This window comes from Drosophila serrata, unplaced genomic scaffold (genome assembly GCF_035046125.1).
Source record: "Drosophila serrata isolate PLE 108 unplaced genomic scaffold, ASM3504612v1 contig_100, whole genome shotgun sequence".
NCBI lineage: Eukaryota > Metazoa > Arthropoda > Insecta > Diptera > Drosophilidae > Drosophila > Drosophila serrata.
In genome coordinates, this window is record NW_028256998.1 from 930213 (window position 1) to 948509 (window position 18297).

General features: G+C 41.2%; 5 protein-coding genes and 1 long non-coding RNA gene across 7 annotated transcripts; 2 read left to right on the forward strand and 4 right to left on the reverse strand.

Annotated features, from left to right (window-relative positions):
- Nucleotides 1-820: 820 nt before the first annotated feature.
- Tep4 (Thioester-containing protein 4) lies at nt 821-9324 on the reverse strand. 2 transcript variants are annotated; one of them, XM_020954710.2, is made up of 7 exons: nt 8825-9324; nt 7453-7522; nt 4931-5659; nt 4043-4810; nt 3433-3986; nt 1221-3349; nt 821-1156 (listed from the first exon to the last, which is right to left on the reverse strand). In XM_020954710.2, the coding sequence occupies exons 2-7, from the start codon at nt 7473-7475 to the stop codon at nt 917-919; spliced, it is 4443 nt and encodes a 1480-aa protein (XP_020810369.2). In that variant the 5' UTR covers nt 7476-7522; nt 8825-9324; the 3' UTR covers nt 821-916. The 2 variants fall into 2 exon arrangements, with proteins under 2 accessions (XP_020810369.2, XP_020810368.2); XM_020954709.2 differs by lacking the exon at nt 8825-9324 and having other exon boundaries at nt 7453-7791.
- Nucleotides 9325-10320: 996 nt separating this feature from the next.
- Nucleotides 10321-12874, forward strand: LOC110185796 (uncharacterized). Its single transcript, XM_020954800.2, has 3 exons — nt 10321-10934; nt 11463-11685; nt 11753-12874. Exons 1-3 carry the CDS (start codon nt 10713-10715, stop codon nt 12100-12102), a joined length of 795 nt encoding a protein of 264 aa, XP_020810459.2. The 5' UTR covers nt 10321-10712; the 3' UTR covers nt 12103-12874.
- On the reverse strand, nt 12543-15661 carry ref(2)P (refractory to sigma P). Its single transcript, XM_020954799.2, has 3 exons — nt 15113-15661; nt 12989-14467; nt 12543-12929 (listed from the first exon to the last, which is right to left on the reverse strand). Exons 1-3 carry the CDS (start codon nt 15282-15284, stop codon nt 12784-12786), a joined length of 1797 nt encoding a protein of 598 aa, XP_020810458.2. The 5' UTR covers nt 15285-15661; the 3' UTR covers nt 12543-12783.
- Nucleotides 15662-16172: 511 nt separating this feature from the next.
- Nucleotides 16173-16698, reverse strand: LOC147644778 (uncharacterized). The gene is made up of 3 exons (XR_015273521.1): nt 16560-16698; nt 16358-16481; nt 16173-16310 (listed from the first exon to the last, which is right to left on the reverse strand). It is a non-coding gene; the product is annotated as an uncharacterized LOC147644778 (long non-coding RNA).
- LOC110185817 (gametocyte-specific factor 1 homolog) lies at nt 16257-17243 on the forward strand. Its single transcript, XM_020954823.2, has 3 exons — nt 16257-16521; nt 16579-16829; nt 17000-17243. The coding sequence occupies exons 1-3, from the start codon at nt 16342-16344 to the stop codon at nt 17013-17015; spliced, it is 447 nt and encodes a 148-aa protein (XP_020810482.1). The 5' UTR covers nt 16257-16341; the 3' UTR covers nt 17016-17243.
- Nucleotides 17169-18100, reverse strand: LOC110185816 (uncharacterized). Its single transcript, XM_020954822.2, has 3 exons — nt 17629-18100; nt 17386-17566; nt 17169-17317 (listed from the first exon to the last, which is right to left on the reverse strand). The coding sequence occupies exons 1-3, from the start codon at nt 17909-17911 to the stop codon at nt 17260-17262; spliced, it is 522 nt and encodes a 173-aa protein (XP_020810481.1). The 5' UTR covers nt 17912-18100; the 3' UTR covers nt 17169-17259.
- Nucleotides 18101-18297: the final 197 nt, after the last annotated feature.

Genomic DNA, 18297 nt, shown 5'->3' on the forward strand with positions numbered 1-18297 from the left:
ATAAATTGTCCGATTGTTCCTATGTCAGCTATATATATGTATATATATAGTCCAACGATCCGCCATGCTCCGACTTATATACTTGTAAAATTATATAGAGGAATAACTTCATAGTTTCATTGAAATAGCTTGCTTTTAAATTTGTTCCAAAACAAATCTCGCACACCTGTGCATATGATTCCCAACTTGTTCTAACATCCCCGGAACGAAGTGACTTCTGCCGGCCAAGTCTCAGAAATGTGTTGTGTTACAAAAGTTGCAAGTCATTGTGTATTAGTGTTCAAATTAAGTAACTGATCATCCGTACTTATTGGTCATAGATACTTACTGGTCATAGATACTTACTGTTCAGAGTTACTTAACTATTATTCCATGATCGATATAATGATTATGATCGATTTAGTAATTTAATCAAATGATCGTATGGGTAACTGCTATGGTATACACATTTCGGCTTCTTGAAATTAGCTTCATTTCTTGTTTAATAAGATTTTCCTCATACAATCATTTTATTGGGGATGACCACCTACAATACTAGCTGTTAAATAAATTTAAATGTTGCCTTAAAATATGCTATTAAATTTTAAATTTACACAATGAAGACTCTAAAACTACATATTAGATAACCCATATCACCCAAATAGAGTTTTCGCTTCGCATCATAGTCTTCCTTGAATAATGTTGGCTCGAGTTGCATTGGGATTAATTGGAAAAGTGTTAAACCGAAGAATTTCCAGTCAGAGGACTTAAGGTGTCGTATTTTAAATTATCCATATTAATGTTATATTCTATATTAACAATATAATGAAACAAAACTTCATTTACGTATATACATTAGAATCACAATATTTTTTTTATTTCTTGTTCATAAGTAAAGATAGTTCGTACATAGGGAAAGTTTTGGTTATTAATCGTTTCAGCACTTGCTCTTGCAATCATCATCTTCGCAAATGTCGCACAGCTTTGAGTCAATTGAATAATATTCGGTGGCCTTCTTGTTGGTATCGTAATAGTCGTAAAGGATCACAGAGGAAGGTTTCTGGTTAGCCACTGCATGTGTCCTGAAGGCCTCAATGGGAATGCATTTGTTTTCGTTCTTGGCCAGATTCTCGAAGTAAACAACGACGACGGAGGCTCCGTTCTTGGTCTCCACCAACTGTAGGGAAAATAAGAAAAGTGTTATTAGGATTAAATAATATCAAAGACAATGAAGAACTTACCCGAACGCGTTCAATCTCCTGGATGTCCTTGAAACTGTCCTCGTCGGCGGTGTAACCAGAGGGCAGAGATACCTCCAGAATGGCCATGTTGGACGTCTTTGACTTGCCCTCCTCCACATAGTCCACGCATATGGCCAACTCCAGCTTGGCTGGCGATGTCTCCGGCTTGACCACAGTCTCAACCTTGAAACTGGGCTTCGGTTCCTTCTCCACCACATTGTACTGGTAGCTGATCTGGACAAGAGCAGCGCCTGTGCCCTTGGCCTCAAACTCCAGTGACTTGGTGCCCTGGGGGAACTCGATGGTTTGGAGCAGCAGATCGTTCTCCTCCGATGTGGTTAGTTTCTCGGTTTTCTCGTGCTTGCCCTTGTTCGACACGGTCAGTTCCCACTTGGCTGCCTCGTAGCCAGACTTCTCGGCGAATTTGATCAGGGCCGTGAGACCAACAACAGTGTCCTGGCTGGAAGCGAAGCCACCGAAGCTGTTACGCTGGGCCACCAGCCAGCGGACTGTGTTTAGCACGGTGTCTGCTGTCTCCTGCTCCGATTCCAGCAGCGAAAGCAGGGCATAGGATGTGATCTCCACATCTTGACTCCACACCCAGCACCACCAGCGACGGCAGCGATCGGAAGAACGCAGTTTCTCCAGATCCTCAGTCCACCAAGTGCGATCATCTTCCTTCTGGGCCAGGGACTTCAGGTTTGCCACATGCTTGGCTGCGTCAGGGGACTTGGCCCTTTGCAGGGCATAGATGGCAATACTCTTGGGCAAGAGCTCCACGGACTCGGCCGTGTTGGCGGCCAGATAAGCAACCGCCTTGTCTACAGCCTCCTGATTGGGTTTCGGCACCTCAAGCAGAGCCAGCAGGGAGTTGGCCGTGAGGGTCAGAGGGTTTCGCTGGGAGCCATAGAAGTATTCGCCTGCCTCCGTAAAGCTGCCGTTCTCCGCCTGACGGCTCAGGAGGAACTCGTATCCCTTCTCCAAGATCTGCTCATCCAGATCCACGATTTCCTTGATCCTGCTGAAGGACCGAAGGACATATGCGGTCAGCCAGGTGGAACCGTTGCGCTCGGGCTCCGTCTCGCTCCACTTGTGGGGTCCAAAGGAACTGAAGCTGCCGTCATCGTGACGGTAGTGCAGCATGTTCTGGTAGCCCTCCTGCAGATTTCTCTTGATGCGCGCATCCAGGGCGGGGGTCAGCTTCTTGATGCTATTCAGGTAATCCCGGACCAGATAGTTGGGCACCAATTTGGACATGGTCTGCTCTCCGCAGCCACTGGGCAGTCGCAGCAGGTTCTCCAGATTCTTGACAACTGGGCCGAGGAGGTCGCCGACCATTCCGAATTCTACACGCTCGGAATCTTTCACGATGTCCTCCGGCACTTCCAGCTCAAAGGTATTCTTGAACTCACCGGTGTCCTTGAGATTGATGAAAAAGGCGCGGTTCTGGTACTGGGTAGTTCCCTCTGGGATCACCTTAAGTGCCTTGTGCACAGCATCACCGGCCAGCGGCGAGATGGCTGTGAACTTGAGCAGAATATTGCCAATGACCTTGGGTCGGATGAGGAAAGAGGCGCCAGCAGCCTCGTTGGCACCCACTCGAAGGTTCTGGGTGCGCTTTTGATCGCCAATAACCTCGTTTGAGGCATCCACAAAGTCATACTCATCGTCCTGGTTGTCCAGCGTCAGCTCCACATCCAATTGCTTAGGCAGATAGTTAAAGACCAGGGCCGGCACATTGATCACCTCGCCGCGCTTCACCGAGTAGGGCAGACGAACGGAAACGAAGAAGGGCTGGAAAGTCTTCACATTCACCGCGTCATTCGTGACACCCAATCCCTTCACAGGATGCAGGGAGAAGCCGGTAATCACCCAATTGGTAATCGTGTCGGGAATGGTCTTCACCCACTTGAAGACCTCCTCCTCAGTACTCTCGATGTCGGCAAAGATCCAGGTCTCCGCGAAGTTTTTGCGAACTGCTGGAGCTCCTGCGGTTCCTGCCTCTGCAGCAGCTCCCAGGCTCTGTGGAACGGCTGCGCCCAGGGCTGATGTGGTTGTATGAAATACGGCATCCTGGGCCACCGCTGTTTTCCTCATAGCGAAAGTGCTACCACCAAAGCTTGCAGCTTCTGTAAATTGGAAAAAAAAGTTAAATATTGATTTTAAATTCATAGCAATTTTCTTAAATGTAAAATATAATATTAATACTTACGTGGATAGGAAATAGGAGCGGTACGGTTGTAGAAGAAGTAGGCATTAGTCATCGTAACCACGCCACTGCGCTCTCCGGGGAAGTAGGAGTAGCCACCCTGCCAGGGAGTGGAGGTGTCGTAGCCATTTAGGCGCCAGTTGAAGGAGTCCTTGTTCAAATCGTTATTGTTGCCCAGCAATAGGACACTCTGGTCGACGGCGAGAAGTCCTACGAAGGACTTCGGTGGCGTCTTAATCTCTAGCTCAACATCGGCACCTGGCTTCACCTCCTCGGGGGCCTTGATTTCAATCTTGTTCTGCAGCTCAACCTCAACGCTGAATGACTCCTCGGCATAGCGGAATTCGCCAGTCTCATCCACGTAATAGAAGTACACCCGGCCGTGGGGGGCAGTAAGGAAGGTAGGCTTCAAGGTGATGTTGTAGGTCTTCTGGGGCTCGGCCAGCTCGACACGCTTTGTCTCCAGGATATCTCCACGTCCGACTATGTTGTACACAAAGTAATGGAGCGGGCGACTGGAGTTCAGAGTGACCTGGTATTCCTCCCCGATTTTCAGGCTGTAAAAAAGAGGAGTAAGCTCATTGAACTTAGTAGTAAGATCCAGAATCCTTACCTCCACGTGTCCTTGGGACGATGGACTTCAGCCTTAAACCACTCCTTCTCCTCCTCGCTTGGGTCGGGGTTCTCAATCTTCTTCGGCTCCCTGTAGGGATACGTGGTGTAGAGCTCTCGCTTCTCATCGGCAAACTCCAGCTCAATGCTATAGTAGCGAGTATAATTCTCCATGTCCGGGAGATCAGGCAGCGTCACCTTGAAGACAGCCAGACTGGATTCATTCAGATGACTCTCGAACTCAATTGTCTTCTTCTCAATCTTGGGCAATTCCGGCTGCTTCTCATCGTTTCCGTATTGATAGAAGCCGTAGTTACGTCGGATTCCCTCGGTGAACTTGGCCTTCACAGGTGTCTTGGTATCTGTTAGCAGTGTACCATCCACAAGGGTTATCTTGAAGATAATATCGTGCTCCTTGTCGGGCTTGAATGAAAAGCAGGTGGAATAATCCGTGCAGGACATCTCATAGCGATAGGGATACAGTTGAACTCCGCCCGTCTCGTTGAGCTTAACACCGGTAAAGTCCTCCTCAACAGTGGCCGTGATCTGGGCATAAGAGGATGATGTCTTGTGCGGCAGGAAGGCTGCGAACTCCTTGAGGTCCAGTTCCAATTTGGCCTTGCCGTTGACCATGGCGGCGGTGCCAATTACCGAGTGACCAGGGAAATCCTGGCGCACGGTCTTTCCATCGACATTCTCCCAAACGCTGGTTTCATCCAAGTGCACATTGACCAGGACCTTGCCATTAACAGGCTTTCCGTAGGTATAACTATAGAATGAGATTATTTTGTGAGCAATTAGAAATTTAAATCTAGGGGCATTGAACACTAAACTAAGGATCAGTCTTAGAACAAAAGATATTCAAGTTCTTTTCTTTCAACATACTCACTTTGCCTTTATGACCACGTTCATTTCTCCATCGCGCACAGACACCTGCTGTGTGGCATCCATTTTGACCGAGTACTTGGGCAGGACGTACTTCTCCACCTCGAAATTAACACGTTCATCGGAGCGACGCCAGAAGTGACCAAAACCTCCGAAGGGCCTGGGACGATAGATACCGCCTTCATTCGACTCCTGTTCGCCATTCTGGACCTGCAGAGACCAGGAGCCGAGAGTGGCGAACTCGGAGAGCTCAAACTTGCCGGTGTACACGCCACCCGTGGTCTTGATGTGCTTCTCCTGCTTGATACGGTTGCGCTTGGAGTCCTCGAACCACACGATCACCTCCTCGGCGGCGGTATCCGGAAGCAAGTTCTCATTTAGGAAAATCACACGGTAATTGATCGTGTCGCCGGGCTTGTACTTTCCCTTGTCCGTCTGGATTTTAATGTACGGCTTGAAATTCTCCCAGTTGAGCTTGGTGGAGTTCTTGAACTCCAGTCCCTTCACACCCTCGGCCGTGAGATTGTATTCGCCGGACTCCAGAGGCGGTAGCTTAAAGGTAATCTGCTTGAACTCATCGGATTTGGCCAGCTCCACAGTCTGCGATTCGTTGTAGGAGGGTCCTGTGATGCCCACCTTCAGGGTGACTGGTTCCTTGGTCTGATGAACAGCCACTGCCACATTGTAGTCACGATGCGAATGGATGGTTCCGGGGCCCACAATGGTATATTTACTGCAATTAAATTTATTTAAATTAATTTATGTTTTGAATGTACTACTTGTTACTAAGCCTTATTTGGGAGCTCTTATTTTGAGCTTACGATTTCGAAGCAAAACTTTATTACTTCGCCTATGAACTTTTCATTATCAAATTTTTCGAGCGCATTAAGAAATTCTGGTAAAGTTTTTATGTTCTCCGTTTTGTTTGTTTATTTTTTTTTTTTGTGACATTCATTTTTTTTATGTATTTATACATGAATTTATTATAGCCCTGCAGATAACGGTAAAAATATTCCGGGATCCTGATCTGATCTGCCTCGAAAATGTCAAAACCGGATTAGAGATTATATAAAATCCGAATAGCCATATTTTTTTTTAGCACTTACAGTCCTCGAGCACGTACACCAAATATATATTCTGTGTACTTGATCATCACTATTTGTTTACGATGAAAAACAACTCTTTTGTTAGCTTCGAGCTTGGTTTCATCCTAATTTCGATTGAATTATTCTCACTCTTAAAAGTCATAATTGTGTTCAGTAATCAAGTTATATATTCACCTTTTTATACTAGTAATTAGCTACACGCTTTTTATGCAGATATTTGATCGTGTTGCAGATTAATGAAGCATTAATTAACCACAACAGAATTGAGTCAAAAACAATATACGTATTGACTTGTGCATTTGTCTAACTATTAAATCTATAAAAAAAAACTGTGCAAAAAATAGCTTACATTGAAATTCAATTAGCATCTCAAGCGATGACGGTATTGAACAAATTGGCAAAACGAAGTTCAGATAAGTACATAAAAAATATGAATTTATTTGCTGTTTTATTTTGAGTTTTGACAGCAGAAAAAATCATGAATTCCAGTACCAAGTAACAATAACTAAATGTTGTCGTTTAAAACCGTATTTCCTTATCGCTTCTCAAATAAAAACTAGTTGAATTAATTTGAAAACTGGCCTATTTACCTCTAAGGGTAATCAAGATTACAAATAAAATTAATAAGTTTCAGTGCTGCCCATTAAAACGAAAAACAACTCGATTAGTTTACCTTGAAACTGATCGTTAATCGGCCCTATCTGCTCATATGCATATTGAATTAATTAGTAACTATTTACTAACATTCAAACAGCGTCTATCACAATATTAGGATTATTATTGTTTTAATACTAGATAGCAATATATTGTACATTAATTGTGGGTTTATTTTATAAAATTAGTTTGGATTGAAAAAAAAAATATATATTTTCATACACTAAACCTCAAAACTTTTCAAAATTTTCAATATTTTATCAATATTTTATGCGGATAAAAATTCATTCATTTTTAAAAGGAGCTTCTATTGAAATGGAAATCTTGATAAATTCTTATTAAGAAAAGACTATGTAACTACCAAAGACTGTTTATCAATTAAAAATTTGTAGTATTATATACCACGTTTAAAAATCTGCTTATATATTTATTTAAAAATATATTTCCATCATTATTTTTTCTTATTCTTGGTATCATCATTTAACGACTTGTGTGTTTTAGAAATTTTATACGAAATAGCATTAAATTAGTGTGTCTATGATTACCACTGAATGTTTGCTGTTTACCGAACTTGCAGTTGGAAATTATAGAGATCAACGAACTGTAGCTTAAACCGATTTAAAATATACAAATATTTGGTATTTAGTTATCCTTGAGAGCTCTGCTAATATTCTGACCGCAGCTGTTGGTATCTCCAGTGATCACTTATCGCATTATATAGGTAAATATTTATATATATGTACATATATATATTAAATTCACTTACCCCTCCGCCTTCACCGTGTCCATGGTTAGCAGCAGCGAAAGAGTGGCCCAAACGGCAACACTAAGAGCGTCTGCGCGACGCATTTTGCGTGCGTGGTGTGGTTGTTGGTCGTCGAACGGGAACAGGAAGAGTAAATACAAATAAAAATCAAATTAGTACACCTGAGCTGAGCGATCGATGCGGAAAATGTGCAAGCGCGGTGCGACCGATGGGGCTCAGAGCCGAGCTGAGACTGGTTCAGTCGAATGCCTCACGGATTTTGTTATAGCAATGGATTTGTGTAAGCCGGCCGACGGCGGCGCCGGCAGAGCTGCTCAGCTCAGTCCGCGGTCATCAAAAATAAATACTGATAAAAAATTATAAGCAAATAATATACACAGTAAATATGTGTATGTGTGTGTGAGCATACATATATACTCGCGTGAGTGAGTACATACACTAATCGATGACGAGTCGATCCCAGAAAACCAAAACAATAACAAAAAATGCCGGCAAACGCTATACAAACTTGTACTTGGATGGAGTTCGGCAAGCTCTCCTAGACAAAATCATTAACAAGTGAGAATTTGGCACAGTTTGATATTATTTTTAGCCATTAAATTAATATAATTTGTGTCGAAAAAAATTCATCGAAATGAATATATGTATGTAGTTATAGTAGTAGTCTCTTGCATTTTCAGGTATCAAAATGAAATTATAACTATTTATAAATCTCTTCAGTAATTTTGTCGCTTGATAAATTTTGTTTAAAATATTTGATTCCATACTTTTTGACGCCATTTCAATTGATTACACATCGATTTCTATTATATTTTACAACTAAACATCTGGGAATTTAATATACATATTTTACTTTCCGTTCTAATGGTTAGTCATATTGATATACAAAAACGAAAAACAGATTTCAGAAAAATCTTTTAGTAAGACTGCTATATCATAAAATTCGAATAAGTATTAAAACGCAATTCAAAACAATTTCAAACCTACACTATTTATATTCTTTCAATCATTCATCATTTCACCATTTTGAGAAACGATATAAAGTATGATATCACGGTGCAAAATTTCCGTGTTTATCGAAATATTAAGTAAAACAAAAGGGACATACGTTTTGTCTATCTGATTTACCATGAATGAATTTCATGAGCGACGTATAGTATATAAAGTTTTTCACAGAACTTTAGTCAGGCAATAGACAAATTATACGGGAAGTTGAAAATATCTATATCTGCTTTTGTATATGTACATATGTTCTGTGGGGTTTTTTTTTTTTCAATAATTAACACTTTTATTATTGCTTATAACTGTCGCTTCGTGTTTTGCACAGAAAATGAAGATCTTGATTTATTTTGGTCGCTCCCAGCTTACGTACATGATTTGGAAAATCCGAAAAATGCTTTTAGAGTCCCAAAAATCCCAATATCAATTGTTAAATAATGGGGTGTTGTTTATTTATTTCGTGTGCCAGCAAGCAGAGGTCTTGAACTTGTTGATTAAGCCCAATAATGCAGGCGCGTCCAACTGAAAATGCTTTGGCCAACTGAATGGAACAGTTATATATAAACTCTCTCCGGCTTTTTCAACGCTCTGTGTAGGTGCGTCAGCTGGTGTTGTTTTGACTCTCTAAACTTGGAATGCCTTTATTATTGTGGCTCTCCCGCTGTGTAGTCAGAGATGACGTCATCATGCCTGTATTTCACATGGCTGTGCAAAAGAGGCGTATTTGTACATATATAATTTATACATATACTTGCTTAAGTATATAATGTACATATGACTAAGGAACGAACACTATAATGTATATGAGATGGGGGAAACCAGATTATTGGCGGGTGATTCCCCATCTAGTCTCTCTTTTTAAGTGATTTTTGCGCTAATCGAAAAGGCATGTACATATGTATGTATATAGTAGGGTTGTCAGGCATAACAAAACTATAAGTAGAGCGGTTTATTTATTTTAAAAAACTTATCATTAAACTTAATCATAAACTTAAAAAATTCCTGACAGAAATAGTGTGTTTTTCCACATTCCATAGGACTTTACTGATCTATTTTTCAGACGCGATTCCAAGAATTAATACTTTATATATTATTTTTCAATATATATTTTATATTCTTGGAAGCACTATCTCCCATATGGTTGAGTGATTAATTTGCATAATGGAATACTCAGAGATAACAGGGTCTTTAGGTTGCCTATTTGAACATTATAAACCAAATTTTCACAATAGAAATAGTACGTGTAATGGCATACAAAATAAGCACAATTATTGAGGGTTTTCAAGTGAATATATAAATAAATTAAAGTTGGCGGAACTAAAATAATTGTAAATTGTAAATTTCAAAATAGAATACAAAAATACTTTCGATTTTGTTGTACATACATAGATGGTTTATTTTCTTAAAATATTAGTTATTTTAGAACTCTGATAAACAATATTCGTATCTGCTATAGAAAAGATGAGATGCTGAATCTTGTTCAATCATCTTAAAAAATTCCTTAAGGATTTTTGGGAAGTATACTTTCAATCGATTCACCAATCTTTCATAGTTATTGATTATTATACAAATGTCTTAGAAAATCAAGCAAAAATTCTAAACAAAGGGAAGAACAACCTAAAAGTATGCAGCATTATTAACCATATCTGATAAGAGCTTAGTTCTGACACTGTATTAGGTAATAACAATCATTTTTGTTATGTTAATTTTAGTTATTAGTAATTAACTCAAGTACAATAATAAAAAAAATGTTCTTGACACCCCTCGATAATTTGGATAAATACCCTTGACAAAGTGTATTAATTGGGATTGGGTAATTCACAAACTGGTTTTAGAATGCTCCAAAAATAACAATATATTCGCACAATCCCAGTCAGCTGGCGGCTGGCGGAGACCAATGCCGATCAGTGCCACCACCACCTGTGGCTGCTGCTACCGCTGCCGCCTTTCCCGCTCCAAGGTAAGACACGTGAACGGGGCTATCCGCTGAGTCATCCGTGCAAACGAACCGCTCCAGTAGCCACGAACGGGGGTTTTCAGCCTCGGCCCGGAATTCACCATCACCACCAGGAGAGAGAAACGCGAGCGATCGATGGCGGTTTTTTTCCAGCTGTTCGGTGCCGTCAGAGCGTCAAACGCGTTCTAACACTCACATCGAACGGAGCGTTGTCGCGATCGGTTTATAGCACCAACGAGCTTTATCACTTCGACGTGCACATCTCACGTAGCAGATAAGGAGGAGATTTTCCTAACGTAACAATATGACGACTGAGGAAGTACATGGATGTCTGGGCGATGTCTGTGATTTGGGAATTCAGGGAGCTGCCACCGTCTCTTCCAGTGTCTATGGAGGATTCTACTTTGGCTTCTGCTCGTTGATCTCACACTTTCTACTGGCGGGCATCACCGTGGCCGTTGTGTACAAGTGTCTAGTGATGAAGCTGGAGCACACGGCGGGTCATGCCTTCTACTGCACAATCGCCGTAAGTTTTCTTATATACATTTACTATATTATATACATTTATATCTAAACATACTTCCACAAAAAAATAGATACTATTTCACCATACGAAATACACAGAAAGAAAACTGTTCTGAACTATCTCAAGTTCAGTACTAAAAAGTTTGCCAAGATCGAAAATATTTAAAAAGACATAGTTCTTATTTTAAAATCGTTTCATGAAGATTATGTTTTCTTGATTTAAGACAAAGTCTTTTTGTTTTCAAGACCGAATAGTTATCTATAAAAATATAAAGATTACTGAAATTTGAGGTCAAACGGACTATTTTTTGAGCTTAGAAAAGGCACACTGATATACTCACATTTTTAAAACACTCGAACTCGGGACCTTCAGACCATGAGTACTCATTCAATTTAAAAAAAAAAAATATATAAAAGGGGACGATGGAAACTCTACTACATACTATTATACGATATCAATTGAAAATATGTCTAAAATTCTGTTTTAAAAATTATCCTTTCTAATCCTTTAAAATAAAATTTCTTACAGTTTGTCTTCTTAATGGGCGAAGCATTGCTGGTGAGAAACAGCAATTTTTTGGAATCCTGGCTGGGACCACTGAACCTTAACCGTCTACATGCTGCACTGGGCCTGTTGTCCTTTGTGGTCGGTGTTGGAGGCATAGCCATTAAGACGTTCCAGAAACTCGAGCGCAAACGAGAAGATCCGAATGCCACAGTTAGACATTTTCGCAGCAATCACGGCTTCTATGGTGGGTTCGATCAAAACACGAAACACAAAAAACAATGTTAATTTATTCCCATATCTTCCCCGATTAGGCATTCTCGGCTGTGGTCTTTTGCTGGGCAGCGTTCTTAGTGGTCTTCCGCTGTATTTCATCAACGGCGGTGGTGGTGGTAGTGCCTTGGCCTTGAAACTACTTCATCGATTCTTCGGATTGGCTGGATTTATCGCCCTAATGGTGTCGCAAATGTTCGGGTACAATACCGGCTTCGGTCGGAGACAGTGGAAGCCACACCACCAGAAGCTGTTCAAGTTCTTTACATTTATCGCTACCATAACAACTGTGAATTACGAATTTCGTACGTTTGCCCGGGATATTATTGGACTTGCGGGGCAATACATTTATGGTCCTGAGACAACAGCAGAAGCCAGAGTTGATCTTTGAGCTTATAGAAATACTATGGTTGTTGCTCTGGGGAAGCATCGATACCTCATCAAAACGAGAGTTCCAAAAACAAGTATTGTAGGTGTATCGAATACTGAATGGAACCATATAGGGTGTCACAGAATCACTGCGGGTTCCGTATCAACTGATATGCTAAGTAATAGCATAGATCATTTTGTATTGCATAAACATAGAAACATTTAAAATTAAATTTAAATCAATTGCTGTTTCTGTGGCACCTCTGATAAGCTCAAAGCTCTGGATAGCTGTGCAAAAATATTTGCACAGTTTCGTTATCTAGTCCGTAAAGGTCTTAGGTGGCATCAATGTCAATCATGATTTACTTAAAGCTAGTGTGGGGGGTTATTTTTTTAGAGAATTTATTGTTATAGAAAATCAGTATAATACATAATTATTAATATAATATAAAAGAATTCAACTTTTGACTTTGTGCCTTTATTGGTTTTTCACATCGATTATATATTGCATACATATGGTTTTCCTTTGATTATTAACAACGTAAAATACATACATACGGGATTATACAATCACCACGGAATATAAACTACAACTACATAAAATAAACTGGAAACATAAAATAAACTCCCGTATTTCATAGGGTGACCTTAGGAATATTAAAGATACATATTTGATATATATATGTTTATTGAAAGCTCATCTTTAATTGCGGTTCTGCGAGACGTGCATGATGTCCAGAGCGGCTGGTATATTGCCCTGGACCGACTCAAGCAGCTGGGTGAGCCAGGCGCCCTCGTTGCTGAAACCCATGGCCATCATGGCATGGATGGCAGAGTTTATGCGTTCATCTGAAATTAAATGGAGGTTATTAATAAAGCTACCTTTGCCGGATTTCCAGTTGACTTACCTGTGTGATAGACAGGCACACTACGCTTCTCTTCGGGAGCTGCTGGAGAGGTGCCGACACTGTTGGTGGACACAGATGTAGTCGAGGTGGAAGTACTAACCGTATCCACCTGAGCGGTCTGAGTGTTGGCTGTTGTCTGTGCAATGCGAGCCTCCTCATTCATGTGCTGGCGCAATAGTTCGCCCAGTTGGCCAAAGTCGCGTATCGGCTGCTGCGGAGCAGCAGTTGGGGGATTGATCGGCTGTTCCAGATTGATCAGGGCGTCAGTGTTGGCGCTATTGGTATTGTTAGCAGAGTACGCGTTATCGATGACCTGCCAGTCCTGGTCCAAGCTCTCCGAACGACGACTCTCTGGCTCTGGTTCGCTGGCCAGCGAAGTTCCTGCCACTGCAGTTCCATCTGTTGTCTTGGAAAGCAATGGCTCGGTTTCAAGGGAAGCTGCCTCTGAGAAGGATTCAGCAACAGAGGGAGCCCCTGATGGGTTTACAGAAGGAGCTTTGGATTGGTTGGCAGAAGATGCCGTCGACTGGCTGCCTGATTGATCCTTCTCTGCTGGTTTGGTTGCCTCAGTACTAGACGCCATAGAAGGAGCGGACGACTCAGTAGGATCGATCATTTTGGCGAACATTTCGCTGAAATTGTTCAGGATCTCAATGCCAGCACGCATGTATTCGGGTGGCACCATCTGGGACAGGTTCTCCAAGTTGATCACTGGAGTAGTGGGAGTGCTTCCCTGGGTTGGAGTGGTCGAAGGCTGCTCGGTTGGTGCCTCAGAAGTTTTCTTTTTTTCATTAGTCTGGGCTTCGGTCTCTGCTGCTTTTTGTGCGGTCACAGTCGGCTCCGCTTTTGGAGCATCTGCTGCCTTGGGCTGCTGCGGCTCAGCCGATGGTGTGGCCGTAGGTTCGTTAAGCGGCAAGTTGGTCATCATCTCAACAAACTGGGACAAGACGCCCCCGTGACGACGGGCATGACGGCGCTCGCGTCGGCTTTCACGGGGAGAATCTGCAGCCGGAGCAGAGTCACCGCCAGCCGCCTGAGTTGCAGCAAACGGGCAGTGACCCCTGGATCGTCGTCCACAGCGACGTCCCCCCCAAGGATTCGGTCCAGTCAGCCAGGCCTCCACTACACTAGGTCCATCATTGGTAGGCATGCGGACCATCAAGTGCTCGGGATGCTTATGAGCTGCCTCGCACTTCTGGCAAAGATCAAAGTTACTGCACTGGACGCACTTGTAGCGGAAGCCCACTATCGGGGCCAAACCACAGCCGTCGCACTCGACGTGGTCATGGATGATAAAGTTGCTTGGATCGTCGGCCGACGGAGCAGAAGCCTCTTGTTTGGAAGCCTGCTTCGCTTGCTGCTGCTCCTCCTGGACGGGCACCAAGGGAGCGATCTGGACATGCATGTTGTGCTCGCATTTAGCCAGGAAAATTTCATAGTCATTCTGGTTGACAATCTCAATTTCATCATTATCAGAATCTAAAAAAGGGAAAGGAAAATCGAACAAAAAATAAGGAGTGAGTCATTATTATTGTTATCGTAGTGTGATTTTCAGGTGAATCACAAAGAGAACTAGCTGCGAAAAATAGCAAGACTTCTGGTCGAACCGGCATTGCAAATAAATATTAAATTAATACTAGTTTTAAATATGCTTATGTGGCTTTTTCATGTCAAGATTTCAGTTTTTTTTTTTTTTTTTTTTTTTTTTTTTCAAAATTTAGATCGACGGATATTCAACCACTTTTATTACACACGAATGTAATAAAGGCCCGTGACTGTGACGAAAGATCTAAAGGCCAACATGCAAATCTTATTTTAAAAAGTATTGTCGAAATAAATACATTTATTAGAATATACAACTTGAATGTGTTTCAGAAAAATCTGTACAAGCTACAACAAAGGAATCACCTGTTTTAGCTACTAATATATACAAAAAAATCCTAGATTTCAAAGCTAGACGAGCTGCACTGCTGGGTGCAATGTCGAAATGCAGTTACAAAATCGAACTGCCATATGTAATTTATGTACATATGTATGTTTGTAGAATAGAATATGTAGATGTAGAATAGCACAGCATTATTCTCATGTTTCTAGAATATTTTGTGGAATTTTTGTAATACTTACCAATCCAAAAGGTCCTGATCTCGCATTTCGGCAACTGCCGTTCCTGAAACAGATACAGGTCGATTTCGCGACGCAGAATGGTGTAATTCTGCGATGGCATACGCAAATATGCATTCAGCTTCTTCTGGGGCCCTGCGCCCTGGTAGGTGATTTTCAGCAACTTCTCCGGCATTTTCACAATATTTCCTTCGTTAAATAATTCTCGTTTAAGTTCTTTGTTTGATTTCTTGCAACGAATTTGTTGTTTGTCGAAACTAAATTTTGGACTCCCGACTACTGCGTCGTAGTTGCTCGTTCGCTTGTTTATACAAGTGCAACGAAGCGGCGGCCGGTTTATATACTGGCCAAACTAGCCACTGGAATGTTCCTGAGTATTCGTGGCTCAAAATTCTTGCAAATCACGGTACCACTTGCCAGGCCGCAGTGGTTGATATATTTCGAAAATTGTAAAGTAATGCCAAAGCTGGTCTTTAAAGAAATAATAATATTTTGGTTATCGATAAGCGAAATATTTTTATTATACTTTTACGCTTGCTATCGAGTTGTCACAGTTTTTGGTATTTTTTTCGGTACTTCTAACTGCCGTTACAAGCTTATTATTATTAATACATTTCAATAAAATTAACTTAAATATGTTTGTGAACCAATCGGGAATCAAAAATAAAAAGGGCATTTCATAATCTGTTAAAGTTTGTTAAAATCGTGGAAGCTTGAATCGATGTTTAAGGTACCTTATAAAAATGAAATGAAATGAAATTTAAACAACAATTAATTTATCTTTTACGTTTTTGATTGAGATAGAAACTTAATTCTGCTCATAAAAAAATTTACTGACTAAAACTATCGGCAGCTGAAAACCCCGGAAATCCTGAAACCATTTAGCGACCTCGAATTAACAAATATTGAAGATTATAAGAAGAATACAAAATATAAAGGCTATAAATTTTATAAATGTAGACAATTAGTGGTACAGAAAACAGCCAAATTTTTGTGAAGTTTTTTTTAAAGTCTTCCATAGATAGATGGATTTCAAATTTCAAATACTGTTTTCCTATCTTACCACGTGGGCTGTATTTCGATTGCATTATTGTTTATCGATGTTTTGTCGAAAAAATCGAAATAATAGTATCGATGTTAAATTTCCTTTCTTTCCAGCTCTACTGGCCGAGCAAACTGTCAATTCTAGTCATTCTTTTTACTAAGAAAAATTAAATTAATATATAAATAAAATGTCGAAAGACGTACCGCATTTCCAAAACTACGTGATGTGTCCATACAACAAGTCTCACATCCTGTTACCCAGCCGCCTGGCCGCGCACTTGATACGCTGTGCCCGCAATTATCCGTCTTCGAAGTTAGTCCGGTGCGCCTTTAACAATACCCATTTGTACTCGGCGGATGACATGAAGGTGGGTACAATAAGAATGTACTGTTTTTCGACTCTTACGTGATTTCTTTGATTTAAGACGCACCTCGAGAATTGTCCAGACCGTCTTAAAAGTATAAAGTCCGAACAAATGGACTCGTTTGCAGAGTCGGAACCTAAAAAATTTGTGGTGGAGTCCGCTGAAAACTGGGACGACGAGCCTGCTGCCCCAACATATAATCCGCTGGCCCACTGCAACACTGCGTGTGTCATCCGCAATCCTCAGGGCGTCGCACCTGCAGAACGCCGCGAGTTTCGCGAAAAAGAAAGAAAGAGGCTCATGGCGATAAGGTAAGAAAAAACCAACATCCGTTGTCAGTGGCACCCCCACTTAGTAGTTGCATAAATTAACAATTTTCTAAAATTACTCAAATGTACTAAGATTATTAACAAAATAATGGTTTTTAGCATGTTTGTGTTGTAGAAAAAATACCACAATTAGTTAATGTATTTATTTTTAGTAAAAAAACTTCGTAAAGAAAGCCCTTTAAATGCATGTTGAGACTAACCGCCTACCTACATACCTGGAATACTGCACTAATACTAACGCCCCGGAAATAAATACCATTGCCTACTTTTTACGGCAGCCTAAATCAAGCATCCAATACTTGATCACTTATATCGAGACTGTAAATTTATATACTCATTTTATTCCAAAAATGATTACAATATAACTTACAACTAAAGATCTGCTAAGAATTCAAAGTACGTTTTATGCAAGTTAGGCTTTTGAACTTTTAAACATCTTTAGCAAGTTCAACAGTTGCAATGATGGAGTACTGCGAAAACGTAAGATATTATCAGTATGGTTATTTCCTGATTAAAAGTTCCAAATGTATTTACTCACCGAGTGGATTTGTTCGACGATACAATATGTTGCTGTCTACTTTCTGGATCACTATTTGAGTTTTCATGGAGTCTTGTGGAATTCTCATCATCGCCTGACTCCAACTTCTCTGTAATGGGCTCCTTTTCATAAAGCTGATTGGTATCTGGCTCGGGTGTAGTTAGACGCAGCATCGTTTCACCTAGGGAATATGTATTTATACGCATTAATGGGAATATTTGTGAAACCATTTTCAATACGCACTTAGGTAGTATTTGGCCATTGAATAAAGCCAGTCGGAACCAATTTGAGGAGACATGCCGATGACAACGCCATCCACGCTCAACTTCAGATTTTCCGCACCCTTTTGCCGCTGGTCATAGAACACGTCCTCGCGCTGAAAACCGTTGTCGTTGTAGTCTTCATACAAAACCTCCAGAAGGTCGCTGACCACGTTCCTCCTTCCACCAGCGGGTTGGGTCCGAATCCCACCCACCGCCAGTAGCAACAGGGCGAAGACGAACAGCCGATTGGTGAACTTGCACATTTTCCTAGCAGCGGAAGGCGACACAGGACCGATATGCTCCAACGGTGTGCTGCGAATGAGTCGAGTTTCTTGGTGGCGGTGAAGGTAAGTTAAGCCCACCTGGACTAGAAGACCACGAAAACCCGATTGCTGGACTCAGTTGAATGGCCGCCGATCAGACCGAAGACTTCCGCATTGCCAGGGTACTGTGGGAATCTTCTGTAATGTGCATTTCTAATGCTTCCTAGCAACCACACAAGGTATACGAGATGCGAGATAGAAGACATAAGATCTCTTTTTATCTCCGGCTATAAAAATCAGACGAATGGTATTGGTAAGCAGCACTTGATTGGAATTTAAATAAAATATATAGTAAACTAATTTAAGCATTAGTATTAATTATTCCT

Excerpts from the sequence above, each read along its gene's own strand:
- Tep4 (XM_020954709.2), bottom strand. The coding sequence starts at position 7,535 with ATGCGTCGCGCAGACGCTCTTAGTGTTGCCGTTTGGGCCACTCTTTCG. Across the intron at positions 3,350-3,432 it reads CGCTCCTATTTCCTATCCAC|AAGCTGCAAGCTTTGGTGGT; the intron begins GTAAGTATTAAT and ends TCCAATTTACAG. Across the intron at positions 1,157-1,220 it reads AGGAGATTGAACGCGTTCGG|TTGGTGGAGACCAAGAACGG; the intron begins GTAAGTTCTTCA and ends TTTTCCCTACAG.
- LOC110185796 (XM_020954800.2), top strand. The coding sequence starts at position 10,713 with ATGACGACTGAGGAAGTACATGGATGTCTGGGCGATGTCTGTGATTTG. Across the intron at positions 10,935-11,462 it reads CCTTCTACTGCACAATCGCC|TTTGTCTTCTTAATGGGCGA; the intron begins GTAAGTTTTCTT and ends AATTTCTTACAG. Across the intron at positions 11,686-11,752 it reads CAGCAATCACGGCTTCTATG|GCATTCTCGGCTGTGGTCTT; the intron begins GTGGGTTCGATC and ends TTCCCCGATTAG.
- LOC110185817 (XM_020954823.2), top strand. The coding sequence starts at position 16,342 with ATGTCGAAAGACGTACCGCATTTCCAAAACTACGTGATGTGTCCATAC. Across the intron at positions 16,522-16,578 it reads ACTCGGCGGATGACATGAAG|ACGCACCTCGAGAATTGTCC; the intron begins GTGGGTACAATA and ends CTTTGATTTAAG.
- LOC110185816 (XM_020954822.2), bottom strand. The coding sequence starts at position 17,911 with ATGTGCAAGTTCACCAATCGGCTGTTCGTCTTCGCCCTGTTGCTACTG. Across the intron at positions 17,567-17,628 it reads AATGGCCAAATACTACCTAA|GTGAAACGATGCTGCGTCTA; the intron begins GTGCGTATTGAA and ends CATATTCCCTAG. Across the intron at positions 17,318-17,385 it reads TCGTCGAACAAATCCACTCG|TACTCCATCATTGCAACTGT; the intron begins GTGAGTAAATAC and ends ACGTTTTCGCAG.